We start from the raw sequence: 22981 nt of genomic DNA on the forward strand, positions 1-22981 counted from the left end.
TAAGCTATTATGACATAAGCTATGTTATGACATAAGCTATTGTTAAAAATGAAACACTCATTTATAAATCTAAAAGTATGTGCAGACTCTCTGTGCTTAAGACTTCAAAATATTATGAAAGAAATCAAAGATGTCCTATTATTTAGGGGAAACATAGCATGTTTATGGATTGCAATTTACTCTGCAATTAAACATAGTAAAATGTCTAATCTACCCACATTGGCCTATGGATTTGAGGTCAATTCACTCAAAATGCCATCAGGATTTTTTGTAGATAAGAACAAGATGTTTCCAAAATTTATATGGAAAATTTAAGGAATTGGGATAAGCAAAACAATTTTGAAAAAGAATAAAGTTGGTGAACTCATTCTGATTTAAAGACTTGCCTTAAAGCTACGGTAATTAAGACAATGAAGTATTGGGGAAGGGATAAACTTATATATCAGCAAAACAAAATAGAGCATCCAGAAAAAGATTCACACAAGCAAAATCAATGTATTATTGACAAAAGTGCAAAGGTAATTAAAAGGAGAGAGGATAGTTTTTTCAACAAATAGTGTTGGAATAATTGGACATCCTATGTAAAAAAGTGAACTTTGACCTCAGCCTCACTCATTATACAAATATTAACTCAAAGGGAATCACAGCCCTAAATATAAAATGTAAAACTACATAAATATTTAAAAAAGAAAAATCTCCCTGATCTGGGGTTTCACAAAGACATTTTAGACATGACACCAAAAGTAAAATAGATGAATGTAGAAAAAAACTGTAGTCTGAAAGAAAATATCTAAAACACATATATCTGACAACCTGTATCCTACCTGTATCTTTCAAAACTCAACAGAAGCAAAACAAACAACCCAATTTTAATGAGGAAAAGATTTACACAGATATTCCATGAAAGAGGGTATGTGGAAGACAAGTAAACACATGAAAAGATGTTCAATGTCATTAACTATCAAGGAAATTCAAACAAAGAACATAATGAGGTATTACTCTATACCTACTGAAATGACTCAAATAAAAAAAATACTGACAGTACCAAGTGTTGATGAGGACATGTGGCGACTAAAATGCTCACACATTGTTGGTGGGAATTCAAAACAGTACAGCTATTTGGTATTTTCTTAAAAAGTCAAGCATGCATTTATGATATGACCCAGCTATCCCCCTCCTAGATATTTACCCTAGAGAAATGAGATCCTAGGTGCACACAGAAACCTTTATGTAATTGTTTATAGCAGCTCTTGTCATAATCACCCAACACTAGAAACAACTTAAATGTCCCTTACTAAGTGATAAACGAACTGTGGTATATTCATACAATGGATTACTACTCAGCAATAAAAAAATAAACCATTCACACATACACACAACAACAGTAACAACTTGGATAAATTGCAGAGGCATTATGTCCAGTGAAAGGAGCCATTTGCAAATATTTTGTATGTTTTGAATGCAAATATTTGTATTGCAAATGCAAGGAGCCACTTGCAATGTACTGTATGTTTCTAGTTGCATGACATTTCAAAAAGATAAAACTATAGTGATCAGTGCTTGCCAGGGGTCAGGTGGGTGGGATGGAAGATGTAACTACAGCAGGCAGTAAGAGAGTTTTCTGGGGGTTACTGAAACTTTTTTAAATCCATAAAGTAGCCTCCATTTCAAACAGCTGTGAAGAACAAGATTTTCTTTCAAAAATTTCTATTAATGAATCAATTCTGTGAGTAATTCATGGCATGAATAAGAAAAATCATGCCCAAATCGATGAATCCAGTTCATCAAATGGGAATTACGAATGAATACGCATTACCCACATTTCAGTATTTTGATGCTGGTAGGATTTACTGAAGAGCCGAGCCTTTTGGATCTGGCTTTCATCTGAAGTGACTTCTGCCTTCTGAGGGCAGCAGAGGGATTTTGGTCATGGTCAAGTCTCTGGAGGCAGACAATCAGATGACTGTTCCAGGAAACAGGTTGGGGTGCAGAAAGCCATACTATAAGCGGTACCCCTTCTTGCCTTTCTTATAGACGAAATTATGAGTCCTCTCATGACATCTAATCCCTGCTCTTTTCTGCTTTGGGAATCAAAGCAACAGGTTTCTTCCCATTTTATTCATGGAGACAGATATTAGAAGAGCAAGCAAACAAGAGCGGTAAACAAATACATTTTAAGTTCAAGGTCTGCACGTGTTGCAGATTTTCTTTCCTCACTTTTCATTCCCAAACTTGTTTTCAGAAGGGACCAGAGACCTCTAACCCCTTCTAAGAACAAAAGATAATAGTCTCAGTTGTGGTATCATTTGTGTTTCCCCTGAGAAGGGAGATTCTCCAGGGAGACCCCCCCATTTGCCAGACTGTCTTGTGGGCACCCCCTGGTGGTCACTGAGGTGGAGTGTCTCTCTGTTCCTGGCATCCAGAAAGAAGATCCTCGCTGGAACGCTTCTATAAGACTAATAGAAACCTTCTGATTTTTCTTTGGAGCAGCAAGAAATAGATGACCAGCAAGAGAAGAAGGAGCAGAAAAGACACAAACTGTTTTCTGGCCAAATGGTGTTAAAATGTAGTCATCAGAGCTAGGAGTCCTTGTGTTTTTCTGCCAGCTGCATGAGCAGATCTCTTTGCCCTCTCTCTGTGCTTTAGTTTTCTCATCCGGAAAATAAGAAACTTAAACTAGATTATTTCTAAGAGTGCTTTGGCTTTTAACTTATCTCCTATGCAATATATGTGTGTTTAATAAGTGTCTTCTACATAGAGGTGTTGGAAGCCATGTCTGCTCCCTGACGTGGCACCAGCCCTGAGAAGAGATCAGTGCCTGGGGAATTGAAAACAATGTGAAGACATCTTGTAGGCATCTTTTTGACCCCCATCACCTACCATTTTCCACCTGTGAAAGGGAAAGCATCCTGAATGTTTGAAATAGTTGATAATGATCAAGGCATAACCAAAGCCAGTTGAAACTTAGTTTCTTCCAAGAGGCTCTCATCCAATCACAGTTAAAACCCGTAAGCCTTCAGAAAGATGTAAGGATGTACGTTTAAATCCTACACTCCTGATAATAAGGTAGACAAGACCCTCTTTCTCTATTTTTGGGTCCTGCTCATCACTTTAAGGTTTAATAAATTCTGAAACTAAAAGTCATATTTTAAAAATACACCTCACATTTGTTATGTCTTATAATGAGGCAATTGATTTCCACAATGGCCTGTGTATTTTTAAGCAACTCACTTAGTTGCTCCCACCTCCATTTCCTTACCTGTGAGTGGGGAATATGAAAGAGAACACCCATGAGGACATGTTTTGTAAGGGGCCACATGAGCATGTGTGAGTGTTATTGAAGCTGATTCTGATGCATAGCCAGACCCCAGCGATGTACCTGACAGCTGCAACATTTTCCTACAGAACATCAAGCAATTATTTCACATGTTTCTTGGCTTAAAGTGATAATTCCTCTTTAATGCAAATGGTCCTTAAAAGGAGGAAGATAGATAACATTTCTTAGAGAAAAATACATCCTAAAAGTGACAAACTGACTATACTGAAATCCGGAAAGACTCACAAGAAATACTGAGTTTCCCAACAATTTGGCTATGAAAAAATCATTTCTGTTGGGAGAAGAGGACAGAAAAGGGTTTGTTCAGTCTCCCATAAGGAAGCCTCCATTTCAAGCTGCTGGTACTGAAGAGCAAGGTTTTCTTTCAAGGCAAATGTTAAAAACTCTTCTTTTAAAAATTGCTTTTAACAGTCAACTTGAGGGGTGCCTGGGTGGCTCAGTCCTTTAAGCGTCTGCCTTTGGCTCAGATCCCAGGGTCCTGGGATTGAGCCTGCATCGGCTCCCTGCTCAATGGGGAGTCTGCTTCTCCTCTTCCCTCTGCCTTTGCTCCTTCACCCCCACTCGTGCTCTCTCTTTTCTCTCTCTCAAATAAATAAATAAAATAAAAGAATAATCAACTCGAGCCCAGGATTTGTGTAAGAGAAACTAGGTCCAAACTGATGAACCCAGCTCATCAAATGGGAGTAATAATCATAAGGGATTTATAAAGATTAAATAAGATAATATATATTTTAAGTGCCTAAAAAATAAAGGATTGGGCAGTCTGGGTGGCTCAGAGGTTTAGCGCTGCCTTAGCCCAGGACGTGATCCTGGAGTCCTGGGATCGAGTCCCACATCGGGCTCCCTGCATGGAGCCTGCTTCTCCCTCCGCCTGTGTCTCTGCCTCTCTCTCTCTCTCTCTCTATGTCTCTCATAAATAAATAAATAAAATCTTTAAAAAAAATAAATGACCAAGAAGTCTTAGCTCCTTCTGAGCTGTACGTGTTTGTTTTTGGAAGTAAAGGATACAAGGATCTCAGCTGCACTGGAAAAAAAATTGTGCTGAGCTTTCTCTGTGGTAATGCACTGGAGGGTGACTCTGGTTCTATAGTCTTTTATCCAGGGGGATGAACTCTTTCTACCTCTGTTTCCTGTCCTGTCCCCCTTGAGCCATTGTATTTTTGAAAAGTGACTTCCCTCCCTTTTGAACCAGCCTCCAGCTTTTTCAGCACCTGTCTTTTCAACAGGTCAGCCTTTGTGTGTGTCTCCTACTTTCTGAGAACACGCCCCACCCCGCTCCAGCTCACCAGCTCATCCTTTGGACCAAGGAATGGGGACAGTGGCACTCCTCTCTTGGCCTCTATCCCACATCAGTCTGGTTGCTCCCCCCCAGCGCCTGCTTTTCCTCAGAGTTGTCCTGACACAGTGCCTGGCATGTGGGGAAAAAATCCTTGTGACAAGTGGCTGTGTACCTTTTAGGACTCCTTTGATCCGAGGGGAATGGTGGGTGGTGGGGAGTCTATGCAGAGAAGTGGAAATGGTGTGCCTTTCCTCGGTGCACACCTAGTTGTTCTGGGAAGCCAGGGAGGACTGTGGCTTGGCCCAACATTTTCTGCCTTACTTTGTCAAATGTTGTCTCTTCTTCCTACAGTAATCCTGGGGACTCTTTTCATCCCAGGGTTTTATTCCAAATGGAATGTTAAGAGGGTTCAGATGCTAAGAGACAGCTCACGGCGGTGGGGGTGGGGAGAGGTGTGAGCTTGTCCAGATCTGTGGCTTTGCCAGGACTGTTTTTAAGTTGACGCAGGACTAAATAAAAAGCCCCTTGCTTTGATCTCAGGGACTTCCTGGGTAGACTGTCTGATTAGATAAAGATCACGTATCCCCCTACCCCCCATCCTTTAGGAAGTAATCTAAGCTTTGCAGGCATTCCTTGTCTTGTACTCCTGTCTCCTTCTCAAAGTCTATTTCTCTGTCTCATTGGATCCCTCCCTGGGTCTTGGGTTTTTCTTTCTGTTTTAGCAGGAAAAGGAGCCTGAGAAAGTAGGGCACTTCTTCTCCCCCTTTAAGCCTTCTTAAGTTATTTAGAAACAAAACAAAAGCTTTGTTTGAGAGCCTCATATGGACCTCGTCTGGTCCTGGGCATCAAAGGGAATTGGTCTCTGTTTGCAACATGGGCAGCTGCTGGGATGCTATGAAGCGATCGAGGTGGCAGGTGGAGGGTTTGGAGAGAGAAATAGAGTCAGTCCCTGAACTGGGTTCATCAGCCAAGACAACAGAGTGTAAGGTGAATGTTGTGTGCAGGCATCTCTTCTCTTAGAGCAACCTGTAACTATGTAATTTAGACCCGGATACTCAGGACATGCCCCAGAAACTGTCTCTGACAGTGATGAACTGGCTTGTTCTTGGGATTGGGGCAATAAAAAAAAAGCTTGAACCTAAAGACGTGCCAAATTAAAAATCATCTAGGGTGGGTCATAGATTCTCAGCTTTGTTCAGGAGACTCTCTTTAAGACATTAAGAAATGAGACTTTGTAAAAGATTTTATGCACTTTTAATATTTTATTTTGGGATGCTTGGGTGGCTCAGCGGTTTAGTGCCCACCTTCAGCCCAGGACATGATCCTGGAGACCCGGGATCGAGTCCCACATCAGGCTCCCTGCATGGAGCCTGCTTCTCCCTCTGCCTGTGTCTCTGCCTCTCTCTCTGTGTGTCTCTCATGAATAAATAAATAAGATCTTAAAAAAATTATTTTATTTAAACCTCTGTGCCAGTCATTCTTCTAAATGATACACACAATGTACATAATATAAATGTTAATTCATTAAATCCTCATGATAACCCCATTGCAACAGTACCAAATGGGAAACTACAGCACAGAGAAGTGAAGTATCTTGCTCAAGGTTACACAGCTAGCATGTGGCAGATTAAAGATTCAAATCCAGGGAGTCTAGCCCAAGACTAACTCTGCTGCCCAGCCCTGCTACCACCACCACCCCCACCCCGCCAATACACATGTGCTTAGAAATTCACTGAGAAAATACACATGGGGAGAAAAAATATACATTTATGAATTCAGTAACATTTTAAAATATTTTCACCCATGTGAAAAATCATCACCCGTGTATATAGGAGGCAGTTGAATGTAGAGGTTCATTCATCAGTTTCATAAACATTTCTTTGAAAGCTGGCTGTGTGTGCCTGGCCCTGGGCTAGGTGCTGGAGATGGCACAGAGACTGAAATGCACCAGGTTCCTGCGGTCAAGCTGAGGCTTTAAGACCACGGGCCTGGGCCCAGAGACCAAGGACCACGTGTGCACAGCAATGCTACTGAGGGTTTTAGATGCTATGGGACCGGGGACCTGGAACTTCCCGGAACAGAGCATTTCTCTCCTTGGATCTGAGTGACAATCTTCACTTAACCCTAAGAGGAAAAGCCCTGCTCAAAGCCATGTTCTGCATGAGGCTTATTGCCTGGTCTGCTCACACTTGCCATAAAAATATATGACTGCAGTTGTCACAAAAATTCATATGGTTTAGGCCCCTGTGGAAGAAACTGCTAATTTTCTCTCTAGTATCTTCTTTCTTTGTCATGGATCTCGTTAGCTGGGGCACTTGGCTACCTAGATAAAGACATCCTCCTCTCTTGCAACCAGAGGACTGAGTTCTGGTGAATGGGATGCAAAGAAAAATGTGCCTGCAACTTCTGAGAAGTCTTTTTCACTCCTTTCTCTTTTTTGCTGGCTGGAGTATGAATGTGATTGCTGGAGCTTGGGTAGTCATTTTAGACCATGAAGTGGAAATGGCTTGAAGAGAAATGTGGAAGAAACTGGATCCCATGACTACTTGGGACTATTAAAGGCCAGGCTTATTTTTCACAAGACAGTGATAAACTTCTATCTTATTTAAGCCATGGTTATCTTGTTTGATATAGCCTCCCTCTTAAATGATATGCGATGTGGTTTTATTCTTATTTATTTGATTATCCCTAAAGCTACACAATATCTGTCTGATATGCTTCATTTCTTTTTAATTTCTTTTAAAGATTATTTATTTATTTCAGAGAGAGAGAGAGAGAAAGAGAGAGAGAGAGTGAGCATAAGAGCGAGCATAAACAGGGGGGCAAGGTAGATAGAGAAGCAGACTCCCTGCCATCCAGGGATCCCAATGCGGGACTCGATCCCAATCATGACCTGAGTCAAAGGCAGATGCTTAACTGACTGAGCCACCCAGGGATCCTTGTTTTCTGTTTAAATTAACCAGAGTTAAGTTCTCTTGGTTTCAGCCTTGAGTCCCTATGGCATCATCTCTCTCAATGTGCTGCCCTTGGGTTTGCAAGCACAGGAGCATACCAATGCTTTTAAGGTTAAAATATCTCCTGAAACACAGAGCTAGTGTACCACCCAGAACTCTGCTAATGAAGTCTGAATTCTTTTCAGAATTTCGGAAGTATTTTTGCTTGAGGTGTACTCTACTATCCCTTCCATGGATTTGTCTTTTCTGGGAAAAAAGATAAGATGCTGTGTTTTTCCAGGGCCCATGACCCCTCAGACTTTGCTTGGGGGGGGGTCTCACTGAGGGGCATGGTTAATAGGGCCAATGGTCCCCAGGCCCATGACCCCTCAGCTTTTGTTGGGAGTAGGGGGAGGCTTTTGCTGCAGGGCATGGTTGATGGGGTCAGTGGTCTGAGTTATTGGTCACTTCCCATGGGAAGCCTGGGCCCTTTGCTCTGCAGCTCCACCTGCTGCACATCAAACTTAACCCCTTCGTACCTTCAGTCATCATAGCAACCTTAGAACTCTAAAAACCAACTCTCTCTCTTTTTTTTTTGACAAATAAGCTAGAGTGAGGGATTTTTTTTTTCAGGCTTCCATTTCATCATCCTTTTCCCCTTTATTTCTCTCTGTTCTCTAATCAGTACCTTGCTGAGCCTTCTTCCACCTCCCTGAGTGACTGTGCCCTGCTATGATTAAGTGGGGCTCACTTCTCGAACCTTGGTCCCTGGAGACCCAGACAAGATGTGGATCAGTAGCCCCTGGTGTGTCCAAGCTCTGCCTTCTATAACCTCCAGTTTCTGACAGAAGTAGAAACACCTGGCATGTCAGGCTCACATCTGGTTCATCCAGCAGAAACCAGAAGTTGCTCACAGTCTAGTTGTTCTTACTCTAGTTTTCTACAATTCAATTTTTCAGGGGAACGGAGAGTGGGAAAAACCTGTGGCAGATGGATGCAGAGTCATCGTGATGGCTGTGGGATAGACCCTCTGATGGACCAGTGGGGACCAGGGGCCCTGACGTGAACTTGGAAGGTGCTCAGATGAGAATAAAATCCCACTCCTTCACACCCCACCCTGATGCTGGTTCCCTGTAGAAAAGGTGGGACAGAGGGGACAGAAGTACCTGCACATTTGACATCCAAAGGGTGAAAGAAGAAATGTGGGTTTGGAGCCAGACATACCCTGGTTTAAATATGGATCTACCACTTGAGTGATCATGGGCAAGTCTTTCTACTACCTGAGGCTTGAGGTCCTCACCTGTGACATTTTTTCAATTTATTTATTTATTTATTTATTTATTTAATTTTATTCATTAGACACACAAAAAGGGGGGGAGCGCAGAGACACAGGCAGAGGGAGAAGCAGCTCCATGCAGGGAGCCCGATGTGGGACTCAATCCCGGGACTCCAGGATCACGGCCTGGGCCAAAGGCAGGTGCTAAACTGCTGAGCCACCCAGGGATCCTCTCACCTGTGACATTTTAAAAGGGTGGCTGAGTTTATTTCCTGATCCAATATCTAGCACAAAGGAAATGCTCAGTAAGCAGGCATTTCACACTGAAATGGGACCCAGTGGCCTTAGAAGGGGCAGTTCTCATGTTTTCTTTGGCTCTTCCAGCAGATCTGGGAGCAGAACTGCAGGGGGCATGACAGGAAGTGTGATTTAGCAAGGCTGTGGGATGAGCTCGGGGCCTTCCATTCAGTAGGTGCTGGATTTGGGACCATGTTCCCAGTACTGGCCTCTGTTTATCCCAAACTGTGCACACAAGAAATGAAGTTAGACTCTGAATTTGGGAAGAGGCAGTGTGTTCTTCTTTTGAAAGAACGAAGGCAACTGTTAGTTGGAGTGGCTTCCTTGCCTAGGAGTTGGTGAATACAGACGTCCCAACTCTAATATTACCATTACCAACCAATGGCAGCCTACACATCATCCTCTGTGTGTGGACTTATATGTGCCAAGGGGCATTAGACTCATGACCTTGTAGGATGCCATCCAACCTCACTACATCATTTATTTTTTTCCCTTCAGTTTTGTGTATTTTTAGTACTTAGTTGAAAATATATTACACATAAAGAAAATAACGTAACAACTGTTCATTACCCAATGCTCAGACTTAACCGGTATTAATATCTTGTAGTATATTTTAGGTTTCTTTTTTTTAAATACCATATTTCCTCTAATGTTTTCCACTTTTTCCACCTACTCACTGTCATCCATCCTCAGGTGTAACTGTTACCTTGAAATTGGATGGTTAGCCTTCCTGTGCATAATTTAGTACTATTACCTATGTTGATGTCCACACATAATATAGCATTGTTTTGTGACTCTTTAAATTATTGAAATTGTGTAAAACTTCATATATCCATTTGCAATTTACTTTTTTACATATTATATTTTTATGACACATCTGTGACAGTAGGCATAGCTTTAGATCATTTTAACAGCTGGATAGTATTCTATCTTAATGCATGGTTTATTTGGCCACTCCTCTGTTGGTAGACAAGTTGTTTCCAATTTTTGACAATAGAAAGAAAGCCCTCAGGAGTGAAATTGGTGATTTCTGCTATATCCACTTTACAGCATCCACTGTACTAGGTATAGTCAAATTATCCCCATAAGCAATGGCAATAAGAATTTCTGTTTTTTCACCATCTTGCCAACACTTGTTATCGTTAGACTTTTTTCCCCCTAAATAAAATGTGGCAGCTCTGATTTATTAAGTACAGTCTCTGTAATTAATCACATCCTCATCTGGTCCCATCGTATCTATCACTTTGTAATATAGTCATCTGAACTAGTCACCCCACTGAACCATTCATTTATGACAGGGTTCCTGCTCCTTTTTTGTGTCTCCAGCATGGTGAATTGTGACAAGCACACAGCAAATGCTCAGCACACATACATTGACTTAAATCTAAAGAATAAAAATATCAAAGAATGGTTAGTGTAGGGATAGAACCAATATTGATCAAAGAACCAGAACCTTCAATCACTCCTGGGTAGAATGTCAACCAATAACTTTGGAAAACCCTCGGACAGTATCTACTAATACTGTGCATGCCTGAGGACCTGTTAATTACACTCCCAATAGAAATGTGTCTATATGAGCACTAAAAGACACACCTGAACTGTTCACAGCAGCGCTGTTTGTAAAAGCTCCAAACTGGCAACCACCCAAATGCCTGTTCATGGCAGAAAGGTAAATAGAAACTTGCGATACTGGACAATGATGAGAATGAATGACTGATAACTCCAAACAGCAATATGGAAGACTCACACAAAATGATGTTGAACAAAAGATGCCAGACCTCAAGGAGCATATGTCAGAGGACTCTAGCAACGTTCGAAAATCAGGCAAAACAAATCTAGTGTCATGATATTGATTACTTTTGGTGGAAAGTGGGTGCTGACTGGAAGGTAGCATAGGAGTGATGGTAATGTTTTATTTATTTTGTGTTGAGGTAACATTTACATATGGTGAAATCCAATCTTTCTATAAGTGGACAATTCATTGAATTTTGACAAATATATATGGTTGTGTAGCCACCACCATAATCGAGATATAGACCATTTCATCCCAGCGAGTTTCTTCATGACCCTTCAATTATTTCTTGACTTTGGTCATGACTGTGTTCACCTTGTGAAAATTCACTGAGCTACACATTTATGACATGTGTACATTTTTCTGATTGTACGTTATACATCAATAAAGTGTTTGTTTATTTATTTATTTATTTATTTATTTATTTATTTATTTGAGTATTCAAAACAAACAAAAGGATTGGCCCAAAGAATAGAAGTTGGCTACAAAAACGCCAGTTGGGTGGCAAAAGGAATGAAAGAGGAGCAGTGAGGAAGGCAATTGGAATGGTACAGGGTAGAAATCTTGAAGAAGAGAAAACAGAGAGTGAGTTTGCTTTTATCCCAAACTTCAGTTTTTTACATTTGCTGATGGTGAGTGGTATGAACCAAGCTTTATCTCCCTAGAACAGGATCCCTGCTTTCCTCCTTTTTTGTTTTCTCTTCATCATATCCTGTCATAGTGGGAGGGAGCACTCAAGAGTTGCTTCATGGAGGGCTTTTTCCTGAGGTCTGGAGAAGGTGGGCCTTGACTTCCACTCCATAGAGTCAGTCACCAGGTGAGGATCGTAAAACATTCTTGAAGAAAAATCTTCCCTCCACAGCAATCAGCACAAAACACCTCATTCTCTTTTGACTGAAGGAATCCTAACCATGTGGCTCTGGGGCACGAGGCCCCTGGAAATCTCTTCCTGGTCTTGGCTGGTCCCTGCAGGGGCATTTGAAGGTCCCTGGGGACAGGTGCATCAGTGGTGTGGGTCTCCCCAGTCTTGCCCTGTATAAAGACTTCACTTTAGTTATATTGACAACAGGGGCAATGAGTTACCTTAGGAGGTCCAGAGAGGATTTTGTCTTGGGAAATCCTGGCTTTTCTCTTTGCTTTTCCCCTCCCTCCTTCTCCATCTGCTAAGCTTTCCAAAGATAAAACAGAACAAAACCTGCGCTGGGTGTAGAGGGGTGAAGGAGGACAGAGCTAGACAAAGCAAAACCGCATGTCTACTGGTGTGAAATCTTGAAGTGGTGCTTGTTAAGATCTGCTACTGCTCCATTTCACTAAGGAATTAAAGGCATACTTCATTTAGGCCATTCCCTTCCATGGCAAATAAACCTAATATGTAGTCATGACCTTTGAGAAAAATAAACTTAGCTGCATAGAGAAAAAAATTCCTTTTTTCTTTTTTAATAGTCAGGCTTGAAATTTTTATATCCTTTGAGTCATGTTCTTGAAGCAATTGGCTGGTTAGTTCAAGAAATGTTACTTTCCCAATTCAAACATGACATTTTGAAAATCATCCATGAATTACATGCCTCAAGAATGAAAGACTTTTCTGTGCCGTTTGAAAGTTGTTTTTTAAGTTTATATATTTTTTTTTATTTTGAGGGCAATCATGAATATCTGTAAGGGCACATTTACTATTCCCAGAACAGATAGAAAATTAGCAAAGTTGTAAAATTCTTACCCAGCTTTGCTTTTGCAGCTGTGTTTCAATCCAGCTCCCCTCCTCCCCGCCAATTCCCCAACCACCAAAATGGTTGAAGATGATGTTCTTTTTACCATTCTAGGCAAGGCACTGATCTTTGTATGTTGACTTTCCAAACCTCTACATGGAGATGGAGATAGAAAAAAGCAAAAACAAAAAACAAAAACAAAAACAGAAAACCTAATCATCTCTAAGCTTTGTTCTTCTGGTTCAACAAAGAGTTGCTAGTCTCATAAATTTGTTCCTAAGATGTCTTACCTTCTGATCCCAGAAAGTGCCTCTCTTCTTCTAATCCTGTATGGTAAACCAACACTAAGCCTCAGAAAAGCAATGGGCTGTAAGCTTTCTGTCTTAATTTATACTACTGTATTCAGGATCTGTACACATGGATGTATGTTCCTGAGTATACCCACCCAGTAATTACTGCGGCAAGCCTTTAATTAGTCTAAAATAGTGCAGGCATAATGTGACAACCCACACATTTTTCCATTGGAAACTGTAAGTGGATGACAAAGGGAGAACCCCATCCTCTTCTCTCCCCACACATAACTTCCTGTGAAGCTTTTTCATGATTTTGTATGTCAGGCCAGAATCACTGCTCAAGGGGGCATTGATCACCGTCGCTTAATTAGAACAGTGCTACTTAAAGCGTGGTCTGTGGAGCAGGGTTGGTTTGTAGCCAGCAAGGAGATGAATTCAAAGATTAGGAGAAGGTGTTCAGCAGTTTTTAGAGGTATCTGGAAGGGTCATTTTCTGTCTGCTGGACTGGATCAGTTTTCAGAAAAACTGAGGGTTTATAACTTTGGTTTGTAAAAGCTCAAAAATCTAGTAGAGTGCCAATCTCTGGTCAGTATGAGATTGGCTTTTCTTTTTTGGTAGAGCTATCACCAACAGCCAAGCCTCATCTCTGCAGGAGCATGATGGTAATGAAAGTAAGCTTATGTTTGAATAGCATTCAGTAAGTATTAAAACATAAAGTTATGTGTTGGTTTGGGACTCCCCTGGAAACGAATCCAAAGAAAATGATTGGAGCAGGTAGGACACTGGGGAGATGATTCCAGCAAGCAACAGAAAGAGAGTGGGGAAGAAACACAAGGATGGGAAGAAAGCCAATAGATAACATGTTAGCAAGCCAGTTACCCCTGTGGGGGCCTGGAGCTCAGTCCCGATGGAGCTCTGAGAATAGAATAAAACATGCTTCAGAATTGCCCCACTTGAGAGTGAGGAAGCTGGAGTATTCATCCACATAGTTCTGCTCAGTCGACTGTTAAGTGCTCTGAGGAGCACTGTTAACTCCCTGGCATTTGAGTCTGTTCCTGTGCAAGCCGAGGAGCCCCACTACCCAGAGAGAGTGATCAGGCAAAGGCTTACAGGAGCTTCCAGTTGAGAGCTGGGCTGGTGGACACAGATGTGTAGGAAGTGTGGGAAGTGCCAAGAGGGTTGTGCCAGTGATTAGGTAAGACAGGTGGTCTTAGCCAATTGATAGATAGTAAACCGAGGACGGGTTAGCACTACAATGCACTGGTAGGAAGATGGTGAGGGGCTGGGAAAGCCCTTTCTTCTTTGGTCGCTTGCTTTGGGCCCATCCAGAGTCCTGTCCGCTGCCTTTCACTCCTGCCTTGTGTAGCCAGGTGGTCTACCTCTGTGGCAGACACGGGCTGAGTGCGTACATAGCCTATCTAGGCTTCCTGCACCCCCAAAGTCCCAACTAAACTCTATTTCTCAATTGTCCTCCCAAAAGAGTGTGGCATGGAACAGAGCTGTGGAGATGGAGTGGAAATGATGTACAGTACTTCTCTGCTTGACCTATGTAAACCTTTATGCTTGTCCTGCCTGCTCTTTACTCAAGTAGACAGGAATAGAGCTGATTCCCAGGACATCCCAGAGAGTCACATCTTGAAGACGGCTGAGCCACAGTATAGAAGGACCCTGGACCCCTGGGTCATCACTCAGAGGAAAGCCACTTGACCAGAAACATACCATAGATTTTTACTGTCTTAAGCCACTGTGATTTTAAGGATTACCCTTTTAAAAAAAAATTATTTATTTATTCATGAGAGATACAAAGAGAGGCAGAGACATAGGCAGAGGGAGAAGCAGGCTCTTTGCGGGAGCCGGATGTAGGACTTGATCCCAGGACCTCAGGATCACGACCTGAGCCAAAGGCAGACACTCAACCACTGAGGCACCCAGGCATCCGGATTTTGAGGATTATTTATTACAGCAATTAGTATTTCCATAAGTAATACAACATATGTGTGTGATCAAATTTATTTTTCTTTACATTATCTATCACTCTTTCAGATTATGTGCTTACATATTTTTTGGCTGTCTGCTCTTCAACAGGAAGACTTGGATTTGTATACGATTAAAACTCTGGCCTCTGGAATAGTGCCTGGCAACTAGTAGGTGGTCAGTATATAGTTGCCAAATGACTAAATACCAATGTCCAAACTTCATTGCACATGGTATCTGACAGGCCCCAGGAACTTCGTGGTTCTTGTCTTAGTTAATTCTCATAACAACTGCATGAGGAAATGGAAATCCACAGGGGCTGATTCACCTGTCCAGTGGAACACAGCAGGCAAGTGTGAGACCCGGAACTGGAATACAGGCAGTTTGCATCAACCTTCAAATTCTTCAGCTCTCTGCACATTGCCTGACATCTGCCCGGTAAGGTGCTAGGAACTAGGGGTGTAGAGAAGCACGGGATGCAACACCCACCTCTGAGGCCCACCCAACAGGTGACAGCATAGGGCTTGCCTGCAGGAGGGAAAACAGGTCAGTCTCTGTTCTTCTAGAAATGTCGAGCTCTGTTACTGACCCAACTGGAGCAAGGGCTCAGCTAGAGGAGCAAGCATCATCTTACAGAATGACACAGCTGAACAAAATATGTAGAAATAAAGCCAGATCCTCTGTGCCCAATATGAGACACCATAAGGATTGTTGCAGGGGATTCGGCCGACTTGAATAAATTGAGTAAAGGCAGAGTGAGTTAGAGGAAAACAAAAACCACACTGATCCTGTGAGTGTTGCAAAAACTTAGGAAGAGAGTAGAAGAAGGGTTAAGGTTATGAATGTGGGCTTGGTGATTGGAAAGAACTGGCTTCAACCAGCTCTGCCATTTATAGAGCCTTAAGGCTTTGGGCAAGTTCACTAACCTTGTTGGGCTTCTTTTTCCGGTTAAATGGATGTGATGCACTATGCCTGCTTCCCAGGGTAAAGGGAGTAAGTAGCCCAGAGGCACAAAGTGTGTGATCAGGAAAGAGTGGCTAGTATAGTACTTATTCTGATCCCTAATGTTAGACTGGAGAACTTTAATCTCCTGGCCACTGAACTACACAGAGAGAAACGCTCTGGAGACTATAATCATGGTGGACAATTGTACTGGGGCCAAAGAGAAGACTCCGCACGTTCAGTCCTCTTCCTGAACTTTCCCATGTGCAGCCACTAGAGGGCCCTGAGCATCTCTGTTTGCCGCTCACTATTGGCTTGCTCACACATGGCACCCAAGAGGCCCAGAGATTATTAGAAAAGGGGGTCTTTCCCCAGGGAGAAGCAAGGGAGCAAAAAATTCCATGGGAGGCCTTTGTAGAGCACTTGCTGATGGTCCTATTTACAGGAACTTCAGGTGAGGTTGTAGGCAGCCACTTTGCTGCATGCTGCTGCTCTTAAGCACAAGGTCCATCTGCAAGAAGGGAATTACCTGGGGTTACCCTGGGGCCAGCTTGAGCCCCTGTGCTGGAAAAGATTGCCTTGTCTTAGTTGATACCTGAGCCGAGGGGTTCTGGCTTTCTGAGCATCACTCATTGGCTTTGGGACTGGAAAATAGCTTTTCCTGATAGAGGCAGACCATCGTTCACCAGATTTCCAGAGGTGTGGCACTAACCTGATGATGTATAGGAGACTAGGGATGTATTCTGTATGCAAAGAGCCCAGGGGCCCTTGCTTGCCCCCGATTCACCTTATCTTCCAACTCTCATTTCATTAGGTCAGCAAGGTCTGTTATGAAAAGGCAATGAGCCCATTGAAAATACTGCTCACATCAGTCATTCTCACTTTAGTAGGAAAGAGCTCTGTTCCTTTTCATCTTCTATGATAAATCCTTAATAAAGACACCTTAGGTATAGCTCCAAAACTTACCACTCTTGTTCCTCTGCTCATCACTCTAAACATGCGGCCTTTAGTAAACCCCAAGCTTCTTCCTCGTTCCTTATTTTTGTTCTTACTTTTTTCTAACTTCAAATGCATCCACTTCCCCCTCCCTCTTTGCTGCTTTATGAAATTCCACTCCTCCATTTGCCTCAACACGTACTTCCCTGCTTCCTGCCTTTTTTCCCATAGTTTTTTGCGCTTACCCTTAATAAAACATTTATCAGAGGGTGTTATTGTCGTCCATTTTTTTCTCTCATCACTCAGTTGAGCTTCATATGTGTTTCATCTCCAGTCTCTGCTTGAATACCTGTCCCTACAGGGAACTTGCCATCTCAAAGGCAATGCAATCCATTGCAACCAACACTCTTTGCAGAAATAGTCTTCCTATTATTATTAGAAACCAAATCTGTTTCCCTGGTAAATAGATGTATTGATTCTCTCCTACCAGTTCAGGTGCCTAAAACTCCTTCAGATGTCAATAAGGCTTCTCATGTCATAATTAGAAATAGCTCTTAAATATAAATGTTCTGAGAAGGGAAATGCATAGGTAATTCACTCTAAAGTGTAAATAATTGATAACAGCTTTTCCAAAAGAACAAATATTATTAGGAGAACTTAAGGGTGGGATTAAGAATACCAAAGACACCACCAGGACACCAACAATTTGATAAAATAGAAAGAGCATTAGGCTAGGAAATGAAAGATGGGCCCAATGTGATATATTTTTCCCCTCTGAGTTTTGGTATTCTCATCTGGAAAAGGAATAATCTGCATGATGAGTAGTTCTACTTACTTATGCCATTGCAGAATTTTGTCTGGAAGCAGCCCTGCTGACCTGGACCATCTCTCTTTCTCTTTCTCTCTCTCTCTCTCTCTCTTTTTTTTTTTTTTTTGGTTGGGGGGAGATAGGGGAGAGGCAGAGGGAGAGGGAGAGAGAGAATTTTAAGCAGGCTCTAAGCACAGCACAGAGCTCAACTCAGGGCTCAATCTCATGATCTAAGCTCAAGACTTGAGCTGAAATCAAGAATCAGATGCTTAACCGACTGAGCCACCCAGGTGCCCCTCACCTAGACTGCCTTTGCTCTGGCCTGCTCTTCCTTGCTCTTTCTTAGCTCTGAGTGTGCAAAAACTTACCTGTGTGTCAGGTTCAGTTCAGCCTCCTGGGGCCTGGGTTGACATTCTTGGTGCCAAAGATGCTATGAGTTATACCACCCATCATTGCATCAATCAGTGAGTCTTTTATTCCCACCTGGCTTGAACCTTCCTCTCCCCTGCCTTGAAGCCCTGGGCTACCAGGGCTCTTTATGGTATTTGCATTATAAATATTTGCAGTTAACACATTTATTGCAGGTAACACATTTTATTATGATTTTAGTATATATTCTCTTCTCCTGGAGTTTTGCAAGTAAAGATTGCATAACAACAAACTCTTTATTTGTCCTAAGTTCCACACTACAGAACCAGGTCATATCACAATCGCTTGATGCACAAGACTCAATGACTCAATAAATACTTTACAAAAATAATGTAGTTTTTTTTTCGTTTCTTAAAACATAAACAATTAAGATTTTCTAGACTTGAGTCCTCCTACTCTTTCTATATGTATTTACTGGGAATATATTGGCGGAGTAAAAAAATGTTACAATGGTATTAGACTAAAATAGATGAAATGAGGTCCATGTTCTTTTCCCATTTATTTTGCTTCTTTTTTTTTTTTTTTTTTTTTTTTTTTTTTTTTAAATTTTTTTTATTTATTTATGATAGTCACAGAGAGAGAGAGAGGCGCAGAGACACAGGCAGAGGGAGAAGCAGGCTCCATGCACCGGGAGCCCGATGTGGGATTCGATCCCGGATCTCCAGGATCGCGCCCTGGGCCAAAGGCAGGCGCCAAACCGCTGCGCCACCCAGGGATCCCTGCTTCTTTTTTTCTTTGGAAAAGTGCTACTACCTGTTTTTATGTCTGACCTTCCTGCAGCCTTCTGAACCTACTAAGACATAAGCAGAACTTCTGCCACTCTGAAGCCTTTTAGTAGAATTATAGCGTTATGCTAATATTGGCCTTTTATTTTAAAGCCTATTTAAAATCAGTCCTCAGATGTGCCCCTAAAATACCCGTGTGCCCCGCACCCCCTATCCAATCTTAGGCAAGGGCATTCGGGAAGCCGAGACTCCAGCAAGGTGCCTCATGACTAAAGAACATTTGGTTTAAAGTGGGTGTTTTCTTGTTTTGATACACTTCTGTTGAGTTACTTAGTTAAAAAAAAATAATTCCAAAATTCCCTTTCTCTCCCACATCCTTTAGCCCCTGTCTGAACTCTCACAGAAGCGATTAAACAGTTTCACAACTCCAGCGAAAAGGTTATGCTTAAGTCACATTCATATTAAATAAGTTATATATAAAAACTGCATATAACGTTTACAGCTCGGTCTTTTCCGCTTTGCTTCTCTAGGAAACACTGGATCTGGGTGCGCATCGAATCCCACCTGCTATGGCTTCCAGGTTCTTCTTCTGACTCCTCTGTCCTCGTCCTGCCGCCGACATCTCCCCCCCGAGGAATTCCAAGGAGCTCCAGGGGCATCTCGGGTGGCGAGGTGGCTTCAGAGGGCAGCCACTGGGGCCTGGCGCACACCCCTAGCGTGATTGATGAAAAATGCCCATGTGGTATATACACCTAGACATGGATGCGGGTAGGCGCACCTCTGCCCCGGGACATCAGTGCAGTGCGTCTGTGTCACATATACCCGAGGTGGCATCTCCTTAGTACTCCCTGGCCTCTTGGAACTGCTTGATGTAGTCTTCGTCCGAGGGGCTCTCCGTGCACTTCTGTCCGTTGTTGGGAGGCCGCGCCTCGTTGTATCTGCTCCAGTCGCCCTTGCAGATAATCCAGGGCAGGACGTCCACCTTGTAGTGGAGCTCGGCCGAGAACTCGGTGCTGATGAGGTTGGGCGTCCCCGCGCCTTTGCCCCTGGTGATGAGCTGCATGTTGTCGCCGTAGCAACAGTGCTGGGCTGCCAGCGTGGTGCTCTCCAGGGACAGCATGGAGCGGATGCAGTAGCGGGCCGTGGGCTTGTAGATCTCCAGCTTCTCCTTGGGCCCGCTGGCGTCCTTCCAGCGGAAGTCCTTGCGCTTGATGCGGTCGAAGATGTCCGCCGTGCTGTAGGCCACCTCGGTGGGGTAGGAGCAGGGGCAGCTGGGCAGGTCGTTGATCACCTTGTGCATGTACTTCTGTAAGAACTCACTTTTGCAGCTCATCCACCGCTCACAGCTGTCCGTGTCTGAAAAAGACCGCAGGGACACCCTGTCACCACGTGCAAGACGGGCAGCTGGTTAACACTGAAGCCAAGTCCTGCCCTCCCGGGCCAGCCCCTGCGGTCGGGGAGCCACCAGCCCTCGGTTTGATCGTATCCACCACCACCACCCCCTGGAACTTGGGAACTTTATTCACCAGGCAACTTCCCCGCTTTAGGCTATGAAACATTTCCAGACGCACAGAAATGTAGAGAGAAGCTACTTCAGCAGTGACGACCTGTATGCCATCGCCTAGATTTCACCAGCACAACTGCTTCATCTGGTTTGTCTTTTGAAAATATATGATACTGTTATCCCTGAATTTTAGCAGTCATCTGGGGAAGAAACGGGAGGATATGGGGGAAAACCCCACTCTCCCCTAGAACAAAATGAACAATAATTCAGAGGGCAAGTTTGAATCTCCTCTTTAAGTACATGGTGACAAGGGAGAAGTGCCTCAGAGGAGGATGGTGGGACCAGGTTTTATTTGTGCCACTCCATGACTGGTTTAAACTAAAGCTGATGGCCTAATCTCTTAATCGTAGGCACCAGAGAGTGACAATCACTGTAAGCAATCCATGTAATAAGATGCCTCAAAGAGGAAGGGGCTGGTGGCCTGTGTTTAGGGAACTTAACGTCTAGGCCAGAGGCTATGGACCTCTAGTCTTCCAGCCAGAACCTGCCCCCATGAGATTGTTGTATTTGGATCTTATAGAATTAAAAATATGTTGAATTAATTGCCAATTAATTAATTGTTGGCTTCATTTAAGACTTAGGTGATTGCAGTTTATTAATGTGGATTCCTGGTTTTATTTGAAAAACCAAGGAATGTTTATCTGGTCCTGCACTGCCTCATGGGAATGGCTGGACCCAGGAGCAGGCAAACAGTGACCATTGGTGAGCAGAAGACATCTGCTGGGGTTGTCTGGGGGAGGGGAACACATTCGGTGTCACAGGAACAGGCGTTATAGGGAAGGAAGTAAGGCTGTTGGTGTCCGATCGTGGGGCTCTTCAGTGTAGTTTAGGCTTGTTTGGAGGACACTAAGGAACTACTGATAGTTTTTGAGGGACAGTGAGCTATTGGCCAAGTGGCACAGTAAGGAGGATGTATTCAGTGCTGCTATCAGTGGTGAGAGTCCAGGTGGGAAGTGAAGGAAGAGGAGGGATCAAGGGTGGTCAGAAGGCTGCCAGGCCTGGGTGGGTTTGATGGTGAAGGAAGAAAGACATCAGAAGCGACTTCCCATCTCTGACCCAGGTGCCTGGGAGGCTGGTGGTGCCCTAAGAGGCAATCAAGTGGCCAGGATGGGCGCGGTTGGCGGGCAGTTTGGAGGAGGGCTCGGGCTTCTCTTCAGTGGAATGAGGACAGGAGAGATAGGGCATCTCTCAGGGGCTCAGAGAGGCCTGGCCTCAGATGAAGAATATGGGATCCTGTGTTTGGTGGCCTGGGATTGAATTCCAGCTCAAGCATCTAGCATACTGCTCATGCCCTCATGTAGGTGTTCTCCCTCACTGTGCTTCAGGATTCTCATCTCTTAACTGGGGACGAAAAGGACGCCTGTGTCCTAGAATGTGATGAGGATCATGCTGAAGGAAAGTAGGGAGCCCACAGCATAGGGTCCAGGGTACGCTGCCATTGGGGGTGTGCTAGGGCTCCATTTGGGCCTGAGCTCTAAGATTCCACCCCTGTGAGCCCCTGACCGGACAGTAGTGACAGAATGCAGGCTCCCTCCTGGGAAATGTGTGTCTACAAAGCCAGTGAAGGTCTCCTTTGGAGGGCGTGGTCTTCAGAAACAATATTCAGTGAAGGCCCTAAAAAATGGCTTTTCTGTTTCCAGTGTGGACGGTCATCATAATTCATGTACCTGTAGGATATACATTGGCTTATTTTTACCTATCAAACTTTTGTGGGTCTTCAGTGTGATGGACATGCTCCAAATGCTTTGCAAATATTAACTAATTTAATTCTACAATAGGTCTGTCAGTTCACGCTGTCATCTCATAACATTTTATAGATCAGACAATGGAGATACTACAAGGGGGACAATGACCTTGTGCAGCTCAAGCTGTGTCCCATCTCTGTGAGGAATCCTCTGTTTGTCCTTCTCTATCCTCATTCCATGTTTTTCCTTGCCCTGGAAGGTTGTCCTACATGGACTATATCAATGGGCTCCCTCGAGCCCTGACTTCTCTTTGGGTTGATCCCAGGGGAGGACCTGGCCAGCGACCAGGGGGAGAGAAGAGAGTGAGGTCAAAGTATTTGTTCCTGTGTTTCCTCCCTCACTGTTGCAGGTTGGCCACATCCTTCTGAGAGCCAGGAGTGCTGTCAGGCAGCCCTCTCCACACATTTTTTCTATGGGTTCTAGTAGCCACTCCTCCCCCTGGTCCCTTCAGGCCAAGGGTGTCTTTCTATCCTGTTCACCTCTTTGCAAACAGACCCTAATCCAATGCTCCTCAATAACCTGATTTCAGTATGCTGTGTTTGCTCCTGCCCAGAACCTGATTGATACCCATTCCCATTCATCTCAGTTGGCTTTGTGCAACTGGAGCTATCCCTCTGCAAAAAAGCAAGCAGCTGCCTGTCTGTAGGGTGTATAGTATGGGCAAACCTGAGAATCTCTCTGCCCCCAAAGACAACCTTTGTTGCTCTACCATTTTATGTAAATTTCCCACATTTAATCTTTCACTATTTTTCTTTTTGGTGGGGGGAGGGAGTCACATGCATTATGTTTGTAGAAGGCTCCTACTAAATGTAGTTCGTATGTGTGAAGGATGGAGATGGAAGTCCTGGATCACAAAGAATTTCTATACTGCCTCCTGTTTGGCTGATGAGGTAGGGTGGAAGTGAAAGGCCAGGAAAGAATTTTCGAGTAGCATGAAGAAATGTT

General features: G+C 43.5%; 2 protein-coding genes across 4 annotated transcripts in view; one reads left to right on the plus strand and one right to left on the minus strand.

Moving 5' to 3' along the window:
• The window catches only part of TASP1 (taspase 1), a 315133-nt gene extending 304829 nt beyond the window's left edge, over nt 1-10304 (plus strand). For both annotated transcript variants that reach the window (XR_007405535.1, XM_035705799.2), the window contains one exon: nt 8509-10304. Coding sequence is in view for 1 of the 2 variants with exons in the window: in XM_035705799.2 (XP_035561692.2) it covers nt 8509-8574 (66 nt within the window). In the remaining variant the exon portion in view is untranslated. The remainder of the gene's footprint in view (nt 1-8508) is intronic.
• Nucleotides 10305-18147: 7843 nt separating this feature from the next.
• The window catches only part of ISM1 (isthmin 1), a 71615-nt gene continuing 66781 nt past the window's right edge, over nt 18148-22981 (minus strand). For both annotated transcript variants that reach the window (XM_025469294.3, XM_025469295.3), the window contains exon 6: nt 18148-20083. In XM_025469294.3, the coding sequence (XP_025325079.1) occupies nt 19566-20083 (518 nt within the window). In that variant the 3' untranslated portion in view covers nt 18148-19565. The remainder of the gene's footprint in view (nt 20084-22981) is intronic.

The sequence above is a fragment of the Canis lupus genome, chromosome 24, assembly GCF_003254725.2.
Source record: "Canis lupus dingo isolate Sandy chromosome 24, ASM325472v2, whole genome shotgun sequence".
In the NCBI taxonomy this organism is placed as follows: Eukaryota; Metazoa; Chordata; class Mammalia; order Carnivora; family Canidae; genus Canis; species Canis lupus.